We start from the raw sequence: 14,400 nt of genomic DNA, 5'->3' as shown, positions 1-14,400 counted from the left end.
TTAGCTTTTCTACTCACAACATTTATTCCCAAGAGGACTTTACAGGACTTCCAGTACATACTCAAACATTTACTGATAAATAAATCATAAAAATATTTTTTAATGGTTTTTTTCTGTGCATTGTTGTTTTATCTGTGAGAGGGCATCAGATCCCCTGCAACTGGAGTTACAGACACTGTGAGCTGTCATGGGGGAGAGGGCATCAGATCCCCTGCAACTGGAGTTACAGACACTTGTGAGCTGTCATGGGGGAGAGGGCATCAGATCCCCTGCAACTGGAGTTACAGACACTTGTGAGCTGTCATGGGGTGCTGGGAATCTGACCCAGGTCCTCTGGAAGAACAGCCAGTGCTCTTAACTCTATCCCCAAATATGTTCATTTTTAAAGCAGTTCTTTAGGTTTGGACATGGTGGCTCATACCTATAATCCCAGCAAAATTAGGAGGGAGGGAGGCAGGTGGAGAGACAGAGATCTGCTGCCTCTGCCTCCCAACTGCTGAAATTAAAAGTGCACCACCACCACCACATGGCTCCAAGTTTTATTTTAAAAGAAAATAAGATTTATATACCTTACTCAACTACAGCTTTACAACTAAATTCTAGTAACCTTATATTTTTATAGCGTTAGCTAAGTATACTTCTACCAATGGATTTAAATTTTGTAATTTTTTTATTTCCCTCCTTTTTTAAGCAGAAAGTGACTTTAGCGATGATTTTAGTGATGATTTTGTAGAAACCCGGCGAAGGCGATCAAGAAGGAACCAGAAAAGACAAATTAACTATAAAGAAGATTCAGAAAGTGATGGTTCCCAGAAAAGTCTAAGACGGGGTAAAGAAATCAGGCGAGTTCACAAGCGCAGACTTTCCAGCTCGGAGAGTGAAGGTAAGTGGTGTCCTGTGTGCGGGAGCAGGGCATGGCAGAAATAGACACTGCATGGAAAGAAAAGTGACTCAGGCTTTTCTTTATTTTAAAATGCATACAATCATTAGTGTCAGTAAGATGAATCTTAGATTTTTTTTGTTTATTAATTTATAATTGGAGTAAATGACTCAATAGAATGCTAATCTTTAAAGGTTCCGTTGTATTAAGTTCTTAATACAATGTGATTTATTCTGCTTCTTTTGTTCCAGTTTGAAATCACTTCCTAAGTTCTGAGTAGTTAAGCAGTCTCAAGCCGAGTTATCTATTGTCCTTCTGTACTTTTAGTATGAATTTCAGCTGAGATCTGTTTTATGTAATGGCTTGAGTTGTTCTATACCAGAAGTGTAGAAAAAGTTTTAAAACATTCATAGCCAGGCAGTGGTGGTGTGTGCCTTTAATCCCAGCATTTCTGAGGCAGAGACAGGTGGATCTCTGAGTTCAAGGCCAGCCTAGTCTATAGAGTGAGTTCCAGAACAGCCAAGGCTACACACACACACACACACACACACACACACACAATGCTGTGTGAATACCTCCCTCCCCAAGTTCATTTGTGAGTTCAAGGCCAGCCTAGTCTATAGAGTGAGTTCCAGAACAGCCAAGGCTACACACACACACACACACACACACACACAATGCTGTGTGAATACCTCCCTCCCCAAATTCATTTGTAGGGGCTGGAGAGGTTGCTCAGTGGTTAAGAGAATTTCTTGTTCTTTCAGAGGATCAAGATTCAGTTCCTAACACCCACAGTACGTAGGCAGCTCACAACCACACATAACTCCAAGTTCATGAACTCTAGTGCCTTCTGATGTTTGTAAACACTGGCATACAAAGATATGCATACATAATAATAAGGTAAATCTTTTAAAAATTCTAATAGGAATGCCCATTTCATTGTTAATTCAAACCTCTAAGGTCATTTTGAAAGATGCTGGCTTTTTTTTTTTTTTTTTTTTTAAGATTTATTATTACTCATAAGTACACTGTAGCTGTCTTCAGATGCACCAGAAGAGGGCATCAAATCTCATTATGGGTGGTTGTGAGCCACCATGTGGTTGCTGGGATTTGAACTCAGGACCTTCAGAAGAGCAGTCAGTGCTCTTAACCGCTGAGCCATCTCTCCAGCCTGATGCTGACTCTTTTTAAGCATAATCTATCATTGCTTATGATCTGCTTTGAATATTTCTTTTACACATTAAACAGCAAACAAATGATTGAAAGTATGAGACCAGGAAAAAAAATGTGGATGTAGGAGACTAAAGGTAAATTTCCCTTGATTATCTTCGTATGTCATAAAAAAAAAAAAAACATGATCCAGCCATTAAATGTCAGTATTGATTGGATAAGCCCTTGGTGTAAGCACTAGGAATAGGACAGAACATAACAGCCCTTATGTAGGTAGATGGAGTGGTAATAAAACAAATGTTAGAATATAAGCTATTAGAAGGAGAAAAGAGGATTAGAAAAATATTCTTCCAATTTCTGATTTCTTCATTGAGAAAGACAACATTTAGGGAGCAAAGTTAGGAATTTCTGGTGAAATATTTGCCTAACATGCCTGAGACTCTACATTGGGGATTCTGTTCTAAACACACACAAACACATTGGCAACACATGCTCCCCACCCATGCTCATACATACTCTTTCATCCACACAGGTGTGACATTTAAGATCTGAGAGAAACATAGGGTAGGCATTCTCATTCTCTGAAGGAAGAGCGACACCGACTGAGGGAGTGTCTACCTCAGAGCCTGAGCTGACTGTGCCCAGCATAGTCAGGGAACAGAAGGAAGGTCGCGGTTGTTAAAACTGAAGGTGTCATGAAGATGTCAGCAAGCTCCAGTGTACCTGCTGACATAACAGTGTTGCAGATCAGGTTTTATTGGAAGATGGTCATATCTGTTTGTTTACATATTGTCTATGACTTCCTTCTTAAAAAATGAGTAGTTCTGAGAGAACACGAGGTCTCTCCTGACCTAAATAAATAAATAAATCTCAGATAATCTCAAAGCTGCCTAGCTTGTTTTCTACAATAATTAGAATATTCTGTGTAGTGCTGATTAATTCAGTGATACTATCCTCATGTGGCTGTGAAACGCTTACTAAAGTTTAGCCGGCTTGAGCATGCAACTAAATGCTGTTTGATTTTTAATTAATTTAAATTTACCACATGACTAGTGTCTATTAAGAGAGTAGGCTGGGGCTGGTGAGATGGCTCAGTGGGTAAGAGCACCCGACTGCTCTTCCGAAGGTCCAAAGTTCAAATCCCAGCAACCACATGGTGGCTCACAACCATCCGTAACAAGATCTGGCGCCCTCTTCTGGAGTGTCTGAAGACAGCTACAGTGTACTTACATATAATAAATAAATCTTTAAAAAAACAAAAAAAAAAAAAAAGAGAGAGTAGGCTGTTGTATGGATTATGGATTTGCTTTGTGTGATATGGGAAGTGCAGTGGAGTAGTATGATCTCATGTGGGTTCTAGTTTGCTAGGGTACCTATAATACTAATACATTGAAGAGGGAGAACAGTTTGGAGACCAGTAGTCCCAGGATGAGATGATGGGGTAGAGCTAGGTCTGTACTTGTAAGAATAAAAATCAAGTTGTAAATAGTTTAGTTTATACTTTAAGATATAGTTTTAGATTTGTGTGTGTGTGCGCACGCGTGCATGTGCGTATGCGTGTGCACTACATGGATGCCTAGTGTCTGAGTGCCAAAAGAGGGCAACAGATCCTCTGGAACTTGAATTACATGTGGTCATCATTCCTCTGAAATGGGTGCTAGGAACTGAACTCTGGTCTTCATCAAGAGCAACGTGTGCTCTTAACGGCTAAGCCATTTCTCCAGCTTTCCAAGGATCAGTTTTGTTAGAGCAAAAGCATTGACTGATTTGATGAATGAGAAATCAAGGAGAACTAAGCAGCTTTAAGAACAAAACTGCCGGGCTGGAGAGATGCCTCAGCAGTTAAGAGCGCTGACTGGCTCTTCTGGAGGGAGTTCAAATCCCAGCAACCACTTGGTGGCTCATAACCATCTGTAATGAGATCTGATGCCCTCTTCTGGTGTGTCTGAAGACAGCTATAGTGTACTTACATATAATAAATAAATTTAAAAAAAAAAAAAGAACAAAATTGCCATATGACCTTTAAGAGCTTTTTTATTCACACTAGATTTAAGATGCCTCTTTAGCTATCTAAACATAGTTTGCCTAAACCTTGCCTTGTAAGTTTGTAAATGTATGTGTAGCACAAAGACTCAGTGAGGTCACTCACAGAGTCAGCACAGATAACAGTAAGACATTCCCAGTTCATAGTTTATCTGAGGAGGTTACTACTCTCAAAAGTTATATGGAGTACAGAGTGATGCCCAGACATTTGCTTTTGGTTTCTGGTGTTTTGAGAAGGATTTCATATAACCCAGGCTAGCCTTGAACTTTTGATCTTCCTATATACTTCCCAAGTATGGGGATTATAGGTGTGTACCACCTTCCTTCAGTTTTAATCTTTCCTTATTAATACATTTATATGACTTCCCAATTTTAGGACTAAGGGAAGGAGTTTCCCAGTTTGTGGCCAACTTATCTTCCCTTAGTTTGAGAACCATCAGATGCCCCTCTTCTCTCACTCCCAAGAAACCTACTAAATCAGAAGTAAAATACACAGTAGACCTCACTAAACATTGTTATAGATGATGGTACAAGTTAGATGTCTATCATATCAGTCCATTTATTACAGAGCAATATTTTCATAAGAGCAGAGGATGGGGTAGATAAGGGAAAGAAAGGAGTACTTGAATGTGTTTATGTCAACTGTGCCAACAGCTTAAATGTTTGTTTATTCTAGAGAGCTATATGTCCAAGAACTCTGAAGATGATGAGCTAACAAAAGAATCAAAGCGATCTGTTCGAAAACGGGGCCGAAGCACAGATGAATATTCAGAAGCAGATGAGGATGATGAAGAGGAAGGCAAACCATCCCGCAAGCGGCTACACCGGATTGAGACGGACGAGGAGAGCTGTGACAATGCTCATGGGGACGCAGACCAGCCTGCCTGTGACAGCCAGCCCAGTGCCCTGCCCTCAGAGCAAGAGAGCAGCAAGAAGCCCTACCGGATAGAAAGTGATGAGGAAGAGGACTTTGAAAACGTGGGCAAAGTAGGGAGCCCATTGGACTACAGCCTAGTAGACTTGCCTTCCACCAATGGACAGAGTCCTGGCAAGGCCATTGAGAACTTGATGGGCAAAGCAACTGAAAAGTCCCAAACCCCCAAGGACAATGGCACAGCCAGTGCAAGTCTCGCCCCCAATGGGACAAGTGGTGGACAGGAGGTGGGGGCACCAGAGGAAGATGAAGATGAGCTTTTGAGGGTGACTGATCTTGTTGATTACGTCTGTAACAGTGAACAGTTATAAGACTTCTTTCCATTCTTGTGCTAATTTATTCCACGGTAGCTCTCACACCAGCGGGCCAGTTAGTAAAGCTGTTTAATTTTTTCCTAGAAAACTCCACTACAGAACGACTTTTTAGAAGAAAAATTTCAACAAATCTTGAAGTCTTTCTGGGAAGTGACCAGTTTTGAACTTTGAAGATTAATAATTGCTGTAAATTCCTTTTGATTTTCTTTTTCCAAGTTCATGGTCCTTGGTAATTTCATTCATGGGAAAAAAAATCTTATTATAATAACAACAAAGATTTGTATATTTTTGACTTTATATTTCCTGAGCTCTCCTGACTTTGTGAAAAGGGTGGATATGAATGCATTCCAAATCTGTGAGGGCCCAAAACAGAATTTAGGGTGGGAGAAAGCACTTGTGCTTTAGCTTTTCATATTAAATATATATTATATTTAAACATTCATGGCATAGATGATGATTAACGAACTGTTTAAAAGTTCATGTCTGTACTGTTGCAGTTTGAGTATTGTAGATAACATCACACAAACATCACTTAGTAATAGCTTTTGTGACATCAATTGGTTTACTTTTGGAGTTACCACACTTTAAATAAAAAAAAGACCCTGGAAGCACCATCATAAAAACATTTTAACCTAAGTTTCTGTTATAGCAGAGTTTCTTGTTATAAAAAAAAAATCATCTGGAAAGTATTTGTATAGTAAAATGTATAATGAAGCTTTGACAACCAGGTTGTGCTAACAGAATCTTTTCAATAGCTTTAAAGCTTTTGTAATAAATTAGATGGCCTATACATGCTGGGCCAGGTGGGCAGTTAATGAAATGAGTGGTCTTTCCCTAAAATCTAGGTACACTATAAACTTGACAGTAGTGTTAACTCTTCAGGCCACATGGTGTTCACCATCTGGGATGCCATTTTGAATATAATACATCTAATATAACATGGAGACGCTAGGCTGTGTATTTTAGCACATTTGAAGACTGAGAAGGGATTTTCAGGTGAATTTTAACTGGTTTATTCTTGCCCTTACTATCTACTTCAAATTGAAGTCTACAAACAAAACAGTTCCTTTGGGAGGTTTTTAGTTTTTAGTTTAAGCATGTGTATGGTGTGTGATTTGTATGGTGTGTGTGTGTGTGTGTGTGTGTGTGTGTGTGTGTGTGAATTTTCTATCAGCCTGGATAATATTAGCAGGGTTTGAATGTAGTTTTGGCCTTTGGCCATTATATACTTATATTAAAATCCATTAATAGTCACACAACCAACAGAATTGAATGAGAACCGCTGATATACTTAATAGGTATAATTTCCATTTTAAACATCTCAACACTTTAAGGATAAGCCCTTTGCTTCAAGAATAGGCGGTTTTTAAATCAATGTAACATAGCTGACACTAAAATATGAAGTTATACCTTAGTTTCTGTTACAGTTGTGAAAGTTTCAGGCACAGCCCTAACCCTGTACAGCTGTAGCACTCGTGATTCGCCTTGCCTGGCACATCTGAAGCCTTCAGCATTGCTTCAGTGTGTGCTTTTGCCCTGATATTTGGGTTTTCTGTTCCAGTGTTGTCTGTTGCCGGCAATAGACAATGCTATATCTGCTGCTGGCTCAAGGAATTTCACTTTTCTTTAAGATTAAGCATTATATGTAGTCAGTGTACAGTAAACCACTTTTTATTATTATTATTGAAAGCTGGCATTAGACTTGTGTCATAAAAACCTCTGGATCCTTTATGCTCCTACTTTCTGTTCCTTGACAGATAGCCTCTTAAATCTTATCTCCTGGCCTTTAAATTTTAGTGCTGATTTTTTTTTTTCAGTTATTTGATTTTGGTTTCACTTTAGTTCCATAGAACTTGAGTGTTAATGTTTGCTTTGATTGTAGCAGTGAACTTACATTTGTGTAACAATAAAACAATGAAAGCAGCCTAAGAAAACAAGGATGCAGCAGGCACTGCAGAGCCAGCTGTGGCTTCACGTTGATATAGTGTTGTGCTAGAAGGACGGGGCGGGCTTACACTCACAGGCAGTGAAGGACTAAAAGGCACCAGTTCCTTGCATAACTTCCTTTCTAGCTGTTGTGTTACTTGGAAATCAGCTAAGGAAGTTTTTCACTGTCTAGAACAGACAGGCAGAAGGATTCCTACTACTGTGTGGTAAGTGGTTCTTCCTACACTGTCTCAGAAGGCTTCAGTCCTGCAATCAGGTACAGCCACTGTGGTGTAGAAAATGTCCTATGTGCCTGTCTCTACCTCTGCACACACCAGCTCTTGCAACCACCTATCAATTCTATTCATCATTTACACAGATGATTAGAAGTAGTAAATGGGTAGCTAACTCAACAGCGTGCAGAATGTGACGTAACTTCTCGTTCTTCTGCTATGGGAAACCCACAGTGATTTCTATAGGAAAGACTGAGTAGTCCACTTAGCAAATGTCCCACTGACTTGGGTTTCAAAACCACTTGTGCTACCTGATCTTACTAAACTTGAGTGTCACCTTCATAACGAGTGTCTCCCTTCTAACTTTACATTCTCATTAGACCAACTGGCTACAAAGAGTAATCCAGGCAGCTAATATATAGCAATTCTTAGTATAAAGCTACTTCTGCTTGGCTTTTTTGTTGTCTCTGTTCATGCTGGAGATCGAATCCAGGGCCTCATGCATACTGGGTAAGTGTTTTAACACTGGGCTAGAACTCTTGCCCTGCTTAGTGTTCAGATTCAGTCCCTCAGAGTCTGTTATCTCTCAGAAACCCTTACTTGGAAGATGTTCTCAATGAGGTTTCTGTTGCTGCTGTCAAAATAAATGTTCTGTATCAAAAATTCTGGTAAAACCATTAAGAACTGGAGGATGGAAAGGAAAACAGGCATGTAGACTATCTTCAATCCTTGATAGATTCAGATTTATAATAAGGTTTTTCCCTTTAATAATTTCAATGACCCCCTCCTACCTTTTGACATACAGATGTTGAACTTGTATCAAAGGGCTGCCAGTGTAGACTCCTAGTCTACAGCATATGCATTAAGGGGAGATACAGTGTAATATTCAAAGTGTTTAGTTTGCGATTTCGGTAAAGTGTGAGAGCTAGCCAGATTTTTACAGTTCCAGAACTTAGAACTGAAACAGTGTATGAAAGTGACTCCGACTGGTTTGTACACGCGGGCTGATACACTGCTTGTTGTAGAGTATAACTGCAGAGTCTTGTGTTTGCAACAACACACATGCCACACTGAGGTGGTTTCCTTCACTTCTTCTTCCACTTGATCAAGGGTACAGAGTGAGAGGATAAAAAGTTGCATTAAGAATAAATTCATGTTTACTGGTAACTCATTTTTTAAAAAGTGATCTGCCAAAGAACCAAGAACTTCAGATACTAGTGAAAAATTGTTGTGGGGAAAAAGATTTTTAAAAGAGTGTTATTACTTTTCACTTTCTAGTTGATAGAACTTATCCCACATAATAAATATTGAAGCCAAGTGCATATATTAAGAAAAATGTGGACACTTACTTGTTTGTTTAAATAGAGAGTTAAAATTATGGAGAATGTGTCAGTAATTTTAATGTGGGGTGAGTGGAGTTTCCTTTGTGACAAGAATACCCGTTTAGCCTCGTTGGTAGGCATGAGGTGTTAGCCCTCACTAGTTCTTCTACCAGAAGACAGAAAACACGGAACAGATCTGTAACTCTCAGAAAATGCTGTGACTCCACTGCCAGCTGCCACAGTGGAGCAGGTCTTTAGTTCAGGGTGGTGTCTGAGCTTTAGAACAGATGCTCAACGATACTTCTTACGAGGAAATGTGTACACACACATTCTGGGTAACCACAAGAATGCTGAATTCATCATGAACTGAGTTACTAAATGCATAAGGCAAATAATTGTGACAAAATTATGAATATGATTCAACAGTAGGTTTAGAAAAAAGTTTTTCTTGATGGTTTGACATTCTCAAGGCGTTTCTGGTTCTCTTAGCAGAGAATGCCAAGACCACATGTATGCTGTGATCTACATAGTCCTTGTCTGTTAATATGATCCATTACTGAACTCTCAGAACAAAATTCATTCCTATTTTATCCGCCATTCCCAGAGAAACCCTGGAAGTGGCAAGCAGGCTAGCTGCTGTTTTATTTCCTCACTGTTTTTATCCTGATCCTGAAAGGAAAACAAAACAAAAAAACCTTTGTTCTCATCCAGTTTTAGACTGGATTATTGTTATGCTTCTATTTAATTTCCAAATATTTTGCTCCAACTTAAATGATGTAACTTTTTCTTTTGAGTGCCAAGGTTTGCTAGATAACTGGCTACACAACACTGAGGACAAGCCATTCCCATGTTAACAGTCATAAGCCAAAATGAGGTAGCCTTGGTGGTCGGCCACGTTAGACTGTACACTCAGCCCTTGTTGCTCATACAGACCCTTTCAGAAGCTGATTAATTAGAACAGAGCTCCCTGCAATTCCCCACTCCTGGTCATGCACACAGCTCCCTGCCCCATCTCACATTTGTACCACTTTGCTCTAGGAGACTGTTCTGGCACACTCACCATAGGGGTTTCAGTTCGTGGAGGTGTTCTGATCTTAATAATGTTTTAGATACATCTATCCCATACACAAGCTATGTGATAGAATGTAACAAATTACCAGTGAGAAGGGATTTATTAAGCTCTAGATATTTTGAATGAGAGAAAAACTAAGGAACTATATTTGTGGTTTTTTTTGTTTTTGTTTGTTTGTTTTTTGCCAAACTGGCACAAGCTAGAAAATGTGCAAAAGGCTTTATAAGCTCCCTGTTCTTTTTGCCACTGGATGATGGAAAATGAGCTTGTTTAGGTATATATTTTCTTGACTTTCACCAGTTTCAGAAGGAGTTTAACTTAAACATTTGGGGTTTGTTTGATCTGTATTTATTGCATCCTGGCCATAGGCTGGGAGTCTGCATGTTATGTTTATGGACAGCTAGAACACAGCCATGTGGAACTTAATGGCTCAAGATCTTCTAAATAATTTAACTTATTTTGTACGTTGCAAAAAAGAAAAAAGTTTATTTTGCTTGAGAGTCACATTTTTTTATAACTGTACAGCTTTTAAGGGATGGGAGGTGGGGAAATACCCTAAAATAGGATGTAGATTTTTACAGTTGTGTTTATGCTAGAACATCTATGGGAGCATTATGTAATTAAACCTCAAAATTGTTTAAAACCTTGTGCCATGGTCTTTTTCATTATACTGCCCTTTAGCAAGAGTTGGTGCATGTCAATAGTGCACTGCTGTGTGGACAGGCCCTGAGATTAGATTAATACCTGTTTCCAAAGCTTTCATCCATTGCATGAATTACCTCCCTACACACATGCACACATGCACACACAGAGGTACAGTTCCTAGTCGTGTAAATGCATCTTCAGGATCAGTATAACTGAACATGCAGACCCTGGCAACCAGCAGCATTACTCTTCCCGTGCATGACTTTGTGGTGTTGTCTAGGCTGTTACTGATGTTGCTGTGTTTTGTTCTCTTATCAAAGTGGCTTCTTGGTCATAGTGTCTGGATAGTACCTTGCCCAAAACCCCCATTGGGTTTCATGTGCACTTTAAGAAGGGATGTCCTATGTTGAGATGGAGATGGGAATGGGGCAGGGCCAGTTTCTTATGTGTAAGAGAAAAACTAGAATTGTTGACTGTTCTGTAGACTTACCTAACTCTACACAAATAACTTGCTGAAACTTGGCAGGAAAGGAAATCACATTAACTTTTCTATCCCTCCTTACTTGGTAAGTAATTCCCTGGCACATTTTCCCATGCTATAGCCACACCTTCTTAAATGTCAGTACTCCCCCCAGCCCCCACTCCGCTATCTGGTAATGTCACCATTCTGATTTACTACCTGGATAGCACAACTGTATTCGTATAAGTAAGTTCATCTAAATGTGTCAATTTCTAAGTAACCTCCATCTGCTGGCAACTAATTTGGAACATAATTTTCTTTGCTATTTCTATCCATTTAGAAGCTTAGGGACCGTGAGTTTCAATGTGAAGAGTATAAATTCCAGCTAAGAGTTTGTCAGTTGTCTTAGCTTAGAATCTCACTTCAGTTTTAAAGCAGTAACTAGGCTCCAGGAAGCACCTCATCAGAACATGTCTTGGATTTTAAGATGTGTTTATTTGGAATACTTTATTTCCCCTATGCATAAAAGAAAAACATTGCTGGAATAGTTCTCCAACTACTGTTCTTAGATGAGAGCTGAGGCAGAAGCTCCAAGACTAGCAATCAAAGTAACTCTTGAGGTAATTAGGATCATGCTGTTAGTCAAAGAGAACTGGGCGTGCGCTGTCACATAATAATGTACTGCACATGTGAATGAGGTGCACAAAGATCTGCAATGGTGACGCTGAGAACACAAGTGAAGTTTGTGTATGGAGAGGATGGCAGGTCCTGAGAGCTTCAAGCTTCAGGAGTATTAGAACTATAGTTCATAGTTGTTTAAATATAATATTTCTTGTGACAACCAAAATATGTTGTGGCTGGTGCCAATATTTTTGTTAATGAAATGTTGAATGTCGCATTACAGTCTGATCAGAATTCTCAGTGTAATAAGCCAGGCCTAAGCCATTTTATAGCTATTGGCCTAACTGTGTAACTTTTTTTTCAAAATGTTTTATTATAATACTTGTCATTTCTTTCACTTAATATATGTTAATTGTCATAATAAAAAGTTTAAATAAGTTGATGTACTTAGCATTGTGTTTGAAAACATAGTTTATGTTACATTTTGTGGCATTATAGAAAGCTCAGAATTTTCAATAACTGGTTTGTAAGAGGTGAAGATGTTCTGTATGACCCAGGAATAGACTGTAATTTCATGATCTAGAAAGCAAATTTGTAAGTAGATCGACTCCCTTAAAATGGTTTTTAAGGCTGCCTGTCAACTAGATATACCCTAGAGCACTATTCTATTCTTGGTTTTCATTACTTAGCCTCTGGAGAACTGACACATTAGAACTCAGGCCTTTCTCCCAAACAGCCCTCTGTGGACACAACTACACTACAAGTCAGCAGCATAGGCAAAGGTTTTTTGTTCCTTGTGTGTGTGCCTGTGTGTGACTGTGTGTGTCTGTCTGTCTCTCTCTCTCTCTCTCTCTCTCTCTCTCTCTCTCTCTCTCTCTCTCTCTCTCTCTCTCTCTCTCTCTCTCTGTGTGTGTGTAATTTTTGTTTTAGCCAGCAAGCTAGCAGAGTTCATTAGTACTTGAAATTCTAACCTGAAACTACCAATTAACATTTAGTTGAAGAAAGAGTATGAATCAAGATTTCACTGTATGGGATGAATGCTGGTTTCTGGTCTGTCATAATGTTTATGAGCAATTTGAGATTTTTAAAGCAATCAGCTAAGAAATGACAGTGTCATGACAGGCTTAATAGTTTTTCTTGTTTTTTTGTTTTTTATCTTTTAAAAAATCTTTTTGTATATGGGTATTTTATCTGCATGTATGCTTGTTTAACAATATACACGCATGGTATACTTGGAGGTCCTAAGAGGGCAGTGGATCCCCTACACTAGACAGGTATGAGCCACCATGTGGGTGCTGGGATTAGAGCCTTTGTCCTCTGAAAGACTGGCTTCTACTCTTAAGTGCTAAGCCACCTTTCCAAACCACAGCCCTAACATTTAAGAGTCTTAGCTGAGCATGGGGCTAGAACTTAGCTGTCAACTTTTTTTTTTTTTTTTTTTAAGATTTATTTATTTATTATATGTAAGTACACTGTAGCTGTCTTCAGACACTCCAGAAGAGGGAGTCAGATCTCGTTACGGATGGTTGTGAGCCACCATGTGGTTGCTGGGATTTGAACTCTGGACCTTCGGAAGAGCAGTCGGGTGCTCTTACCCACTGAGCCATCTCACCAGCCCAGCTGTCAACTTTTATCTTAGATTAAGAGACCTGAGGATGGTTCATTTTAAAAACTAGGATTTATTAAAATGGTGATTATTTAGTCGATGTGGAATTATAATAAAACTATTTTAATGAAATTAAATGTTAGATGTTAGGACCTTTCTGGATGAGATAAATCCTTAATTAATTCTGACAGTAAGTTCAAGGTTATCAAAGTCTAAATGACAACGAGAGAAGAGCACTAAGAGGATGTGACCTAGTGTATACATCATTAGTGCATATAGTCATCTCCTGTGGGAAAAGTTAGCTAGAACCTACAAGACAAGTTTTTGGTACAGACCACCTTCCCTGTCCAGTAACTCTGGCCCATGTCAGAGCCACTGACTCAGTTTCCATCTTTCTAGCCTAACCCCAAGAAGATTCTTTGCACTAACCCCTGTCTGTGTCTGTTTGGGCCTTTCTCGTTTCAGTTCTCTCTGTCTCTGATCTCCATTCTTCTGAGTATCCTTCTTTATATAATGTTCTTCTCTGAAGCATGAAAAAGATGGGTATGTTCCTATTTAATCTGCCTTCTAATTATCTCTTGCTCGACTTTCGGTGTTTAAAATGAACAGGTCATGGAATTATTAAACTGTATTTAAAAGTTCTTACAAAAATGTCACTAGTTTCTAAGAGAAATTCCAAGAAGCCAACAGGCTCTGTGGCAACAACTGAATTCCACCGTCAGAAACTGTTACAGAAAGCTGACACAACAGGAGAGAACACCCCTCACATTTTGGTTCTCTGATTTTCTATTACAAGCCTGTTTTGTCTGTTCTTTAACATTTTATTTTCTAGTGGGATACCTGTCGTTGTACTGTGACCTCTCCAAACAAAACATTTTATTCTACTATAGGGGCCAAAAATACAGAACATAATAATGATAAAGCCTCATTAGAACATGTACCTATGTTCTGATAGTAGTAATTCTGGTCTAGTAAGAATGGGTTTGTAAGCCTAACTCTTAGTGTTACCAAAAGGCAGGAACCCTTATAACCTCGTATCTTTACAGGGCTCTGTCAGTTGTCTCCTGGTGATGGTTTACCTTAAAATGCTGGAGCCTGGCACCCAGTGCTTGGAGGGCTCTTCTTCACAGCTAAGATTTCTTTCTTCACTTGGCACCTTGTATAAAATGTCTTG

At 39.1% G+C, this 14,400-nt stretch overlaps 1 protein-coding gene across 1 annotated transcript in view; it reads left to right on the top strand.

Annotated features, from left to right (window-relative positions):
- The window catches only part of Rsf1 (remodeling and spacing factor 1), a 111,290-nt gene extending 99,297 nt beyond the window's left edge, over positions 1 to 11,993 (top strand). The window contains exons 15-16 of the mRNA XM_021166138.3: positions 695 to 883; positions 4,770 to 11,993. Of these exons, the coding sequence (XP_021021797.1) occupies positions 695 to 883; positions 4,770 to 5,338 (758 nt within the window). The 3' untranslated portion in view covers positions 5,339 to 11,993. The remainder of the gene's footprint in view (positions 1 to 694; positions 884 to 4,769) is intronic.
- The last annotated feature ends 2,407 nt before the right edge of the window (positions 11,994 to 14,400 follow it).

This window comes from Mus caroli, unplaced genomic scaffold, assembly GCF_978045245.1.
Source record: "Mus caroli unplaced genomic scaffold, Mus_caroli_1 scaffold_8, whole genome shotgun sequence".
NCBI lineage: Eukaryota > Metazoa > Chordata > Mammalia > Rodentia > Muridae > Mus > Mus caroli.
The sequence above is the reverse complement of the archived record's forward strand: the minus strand, read 5'-3'. Positions and strand labels throughout refer to the sequence as shown.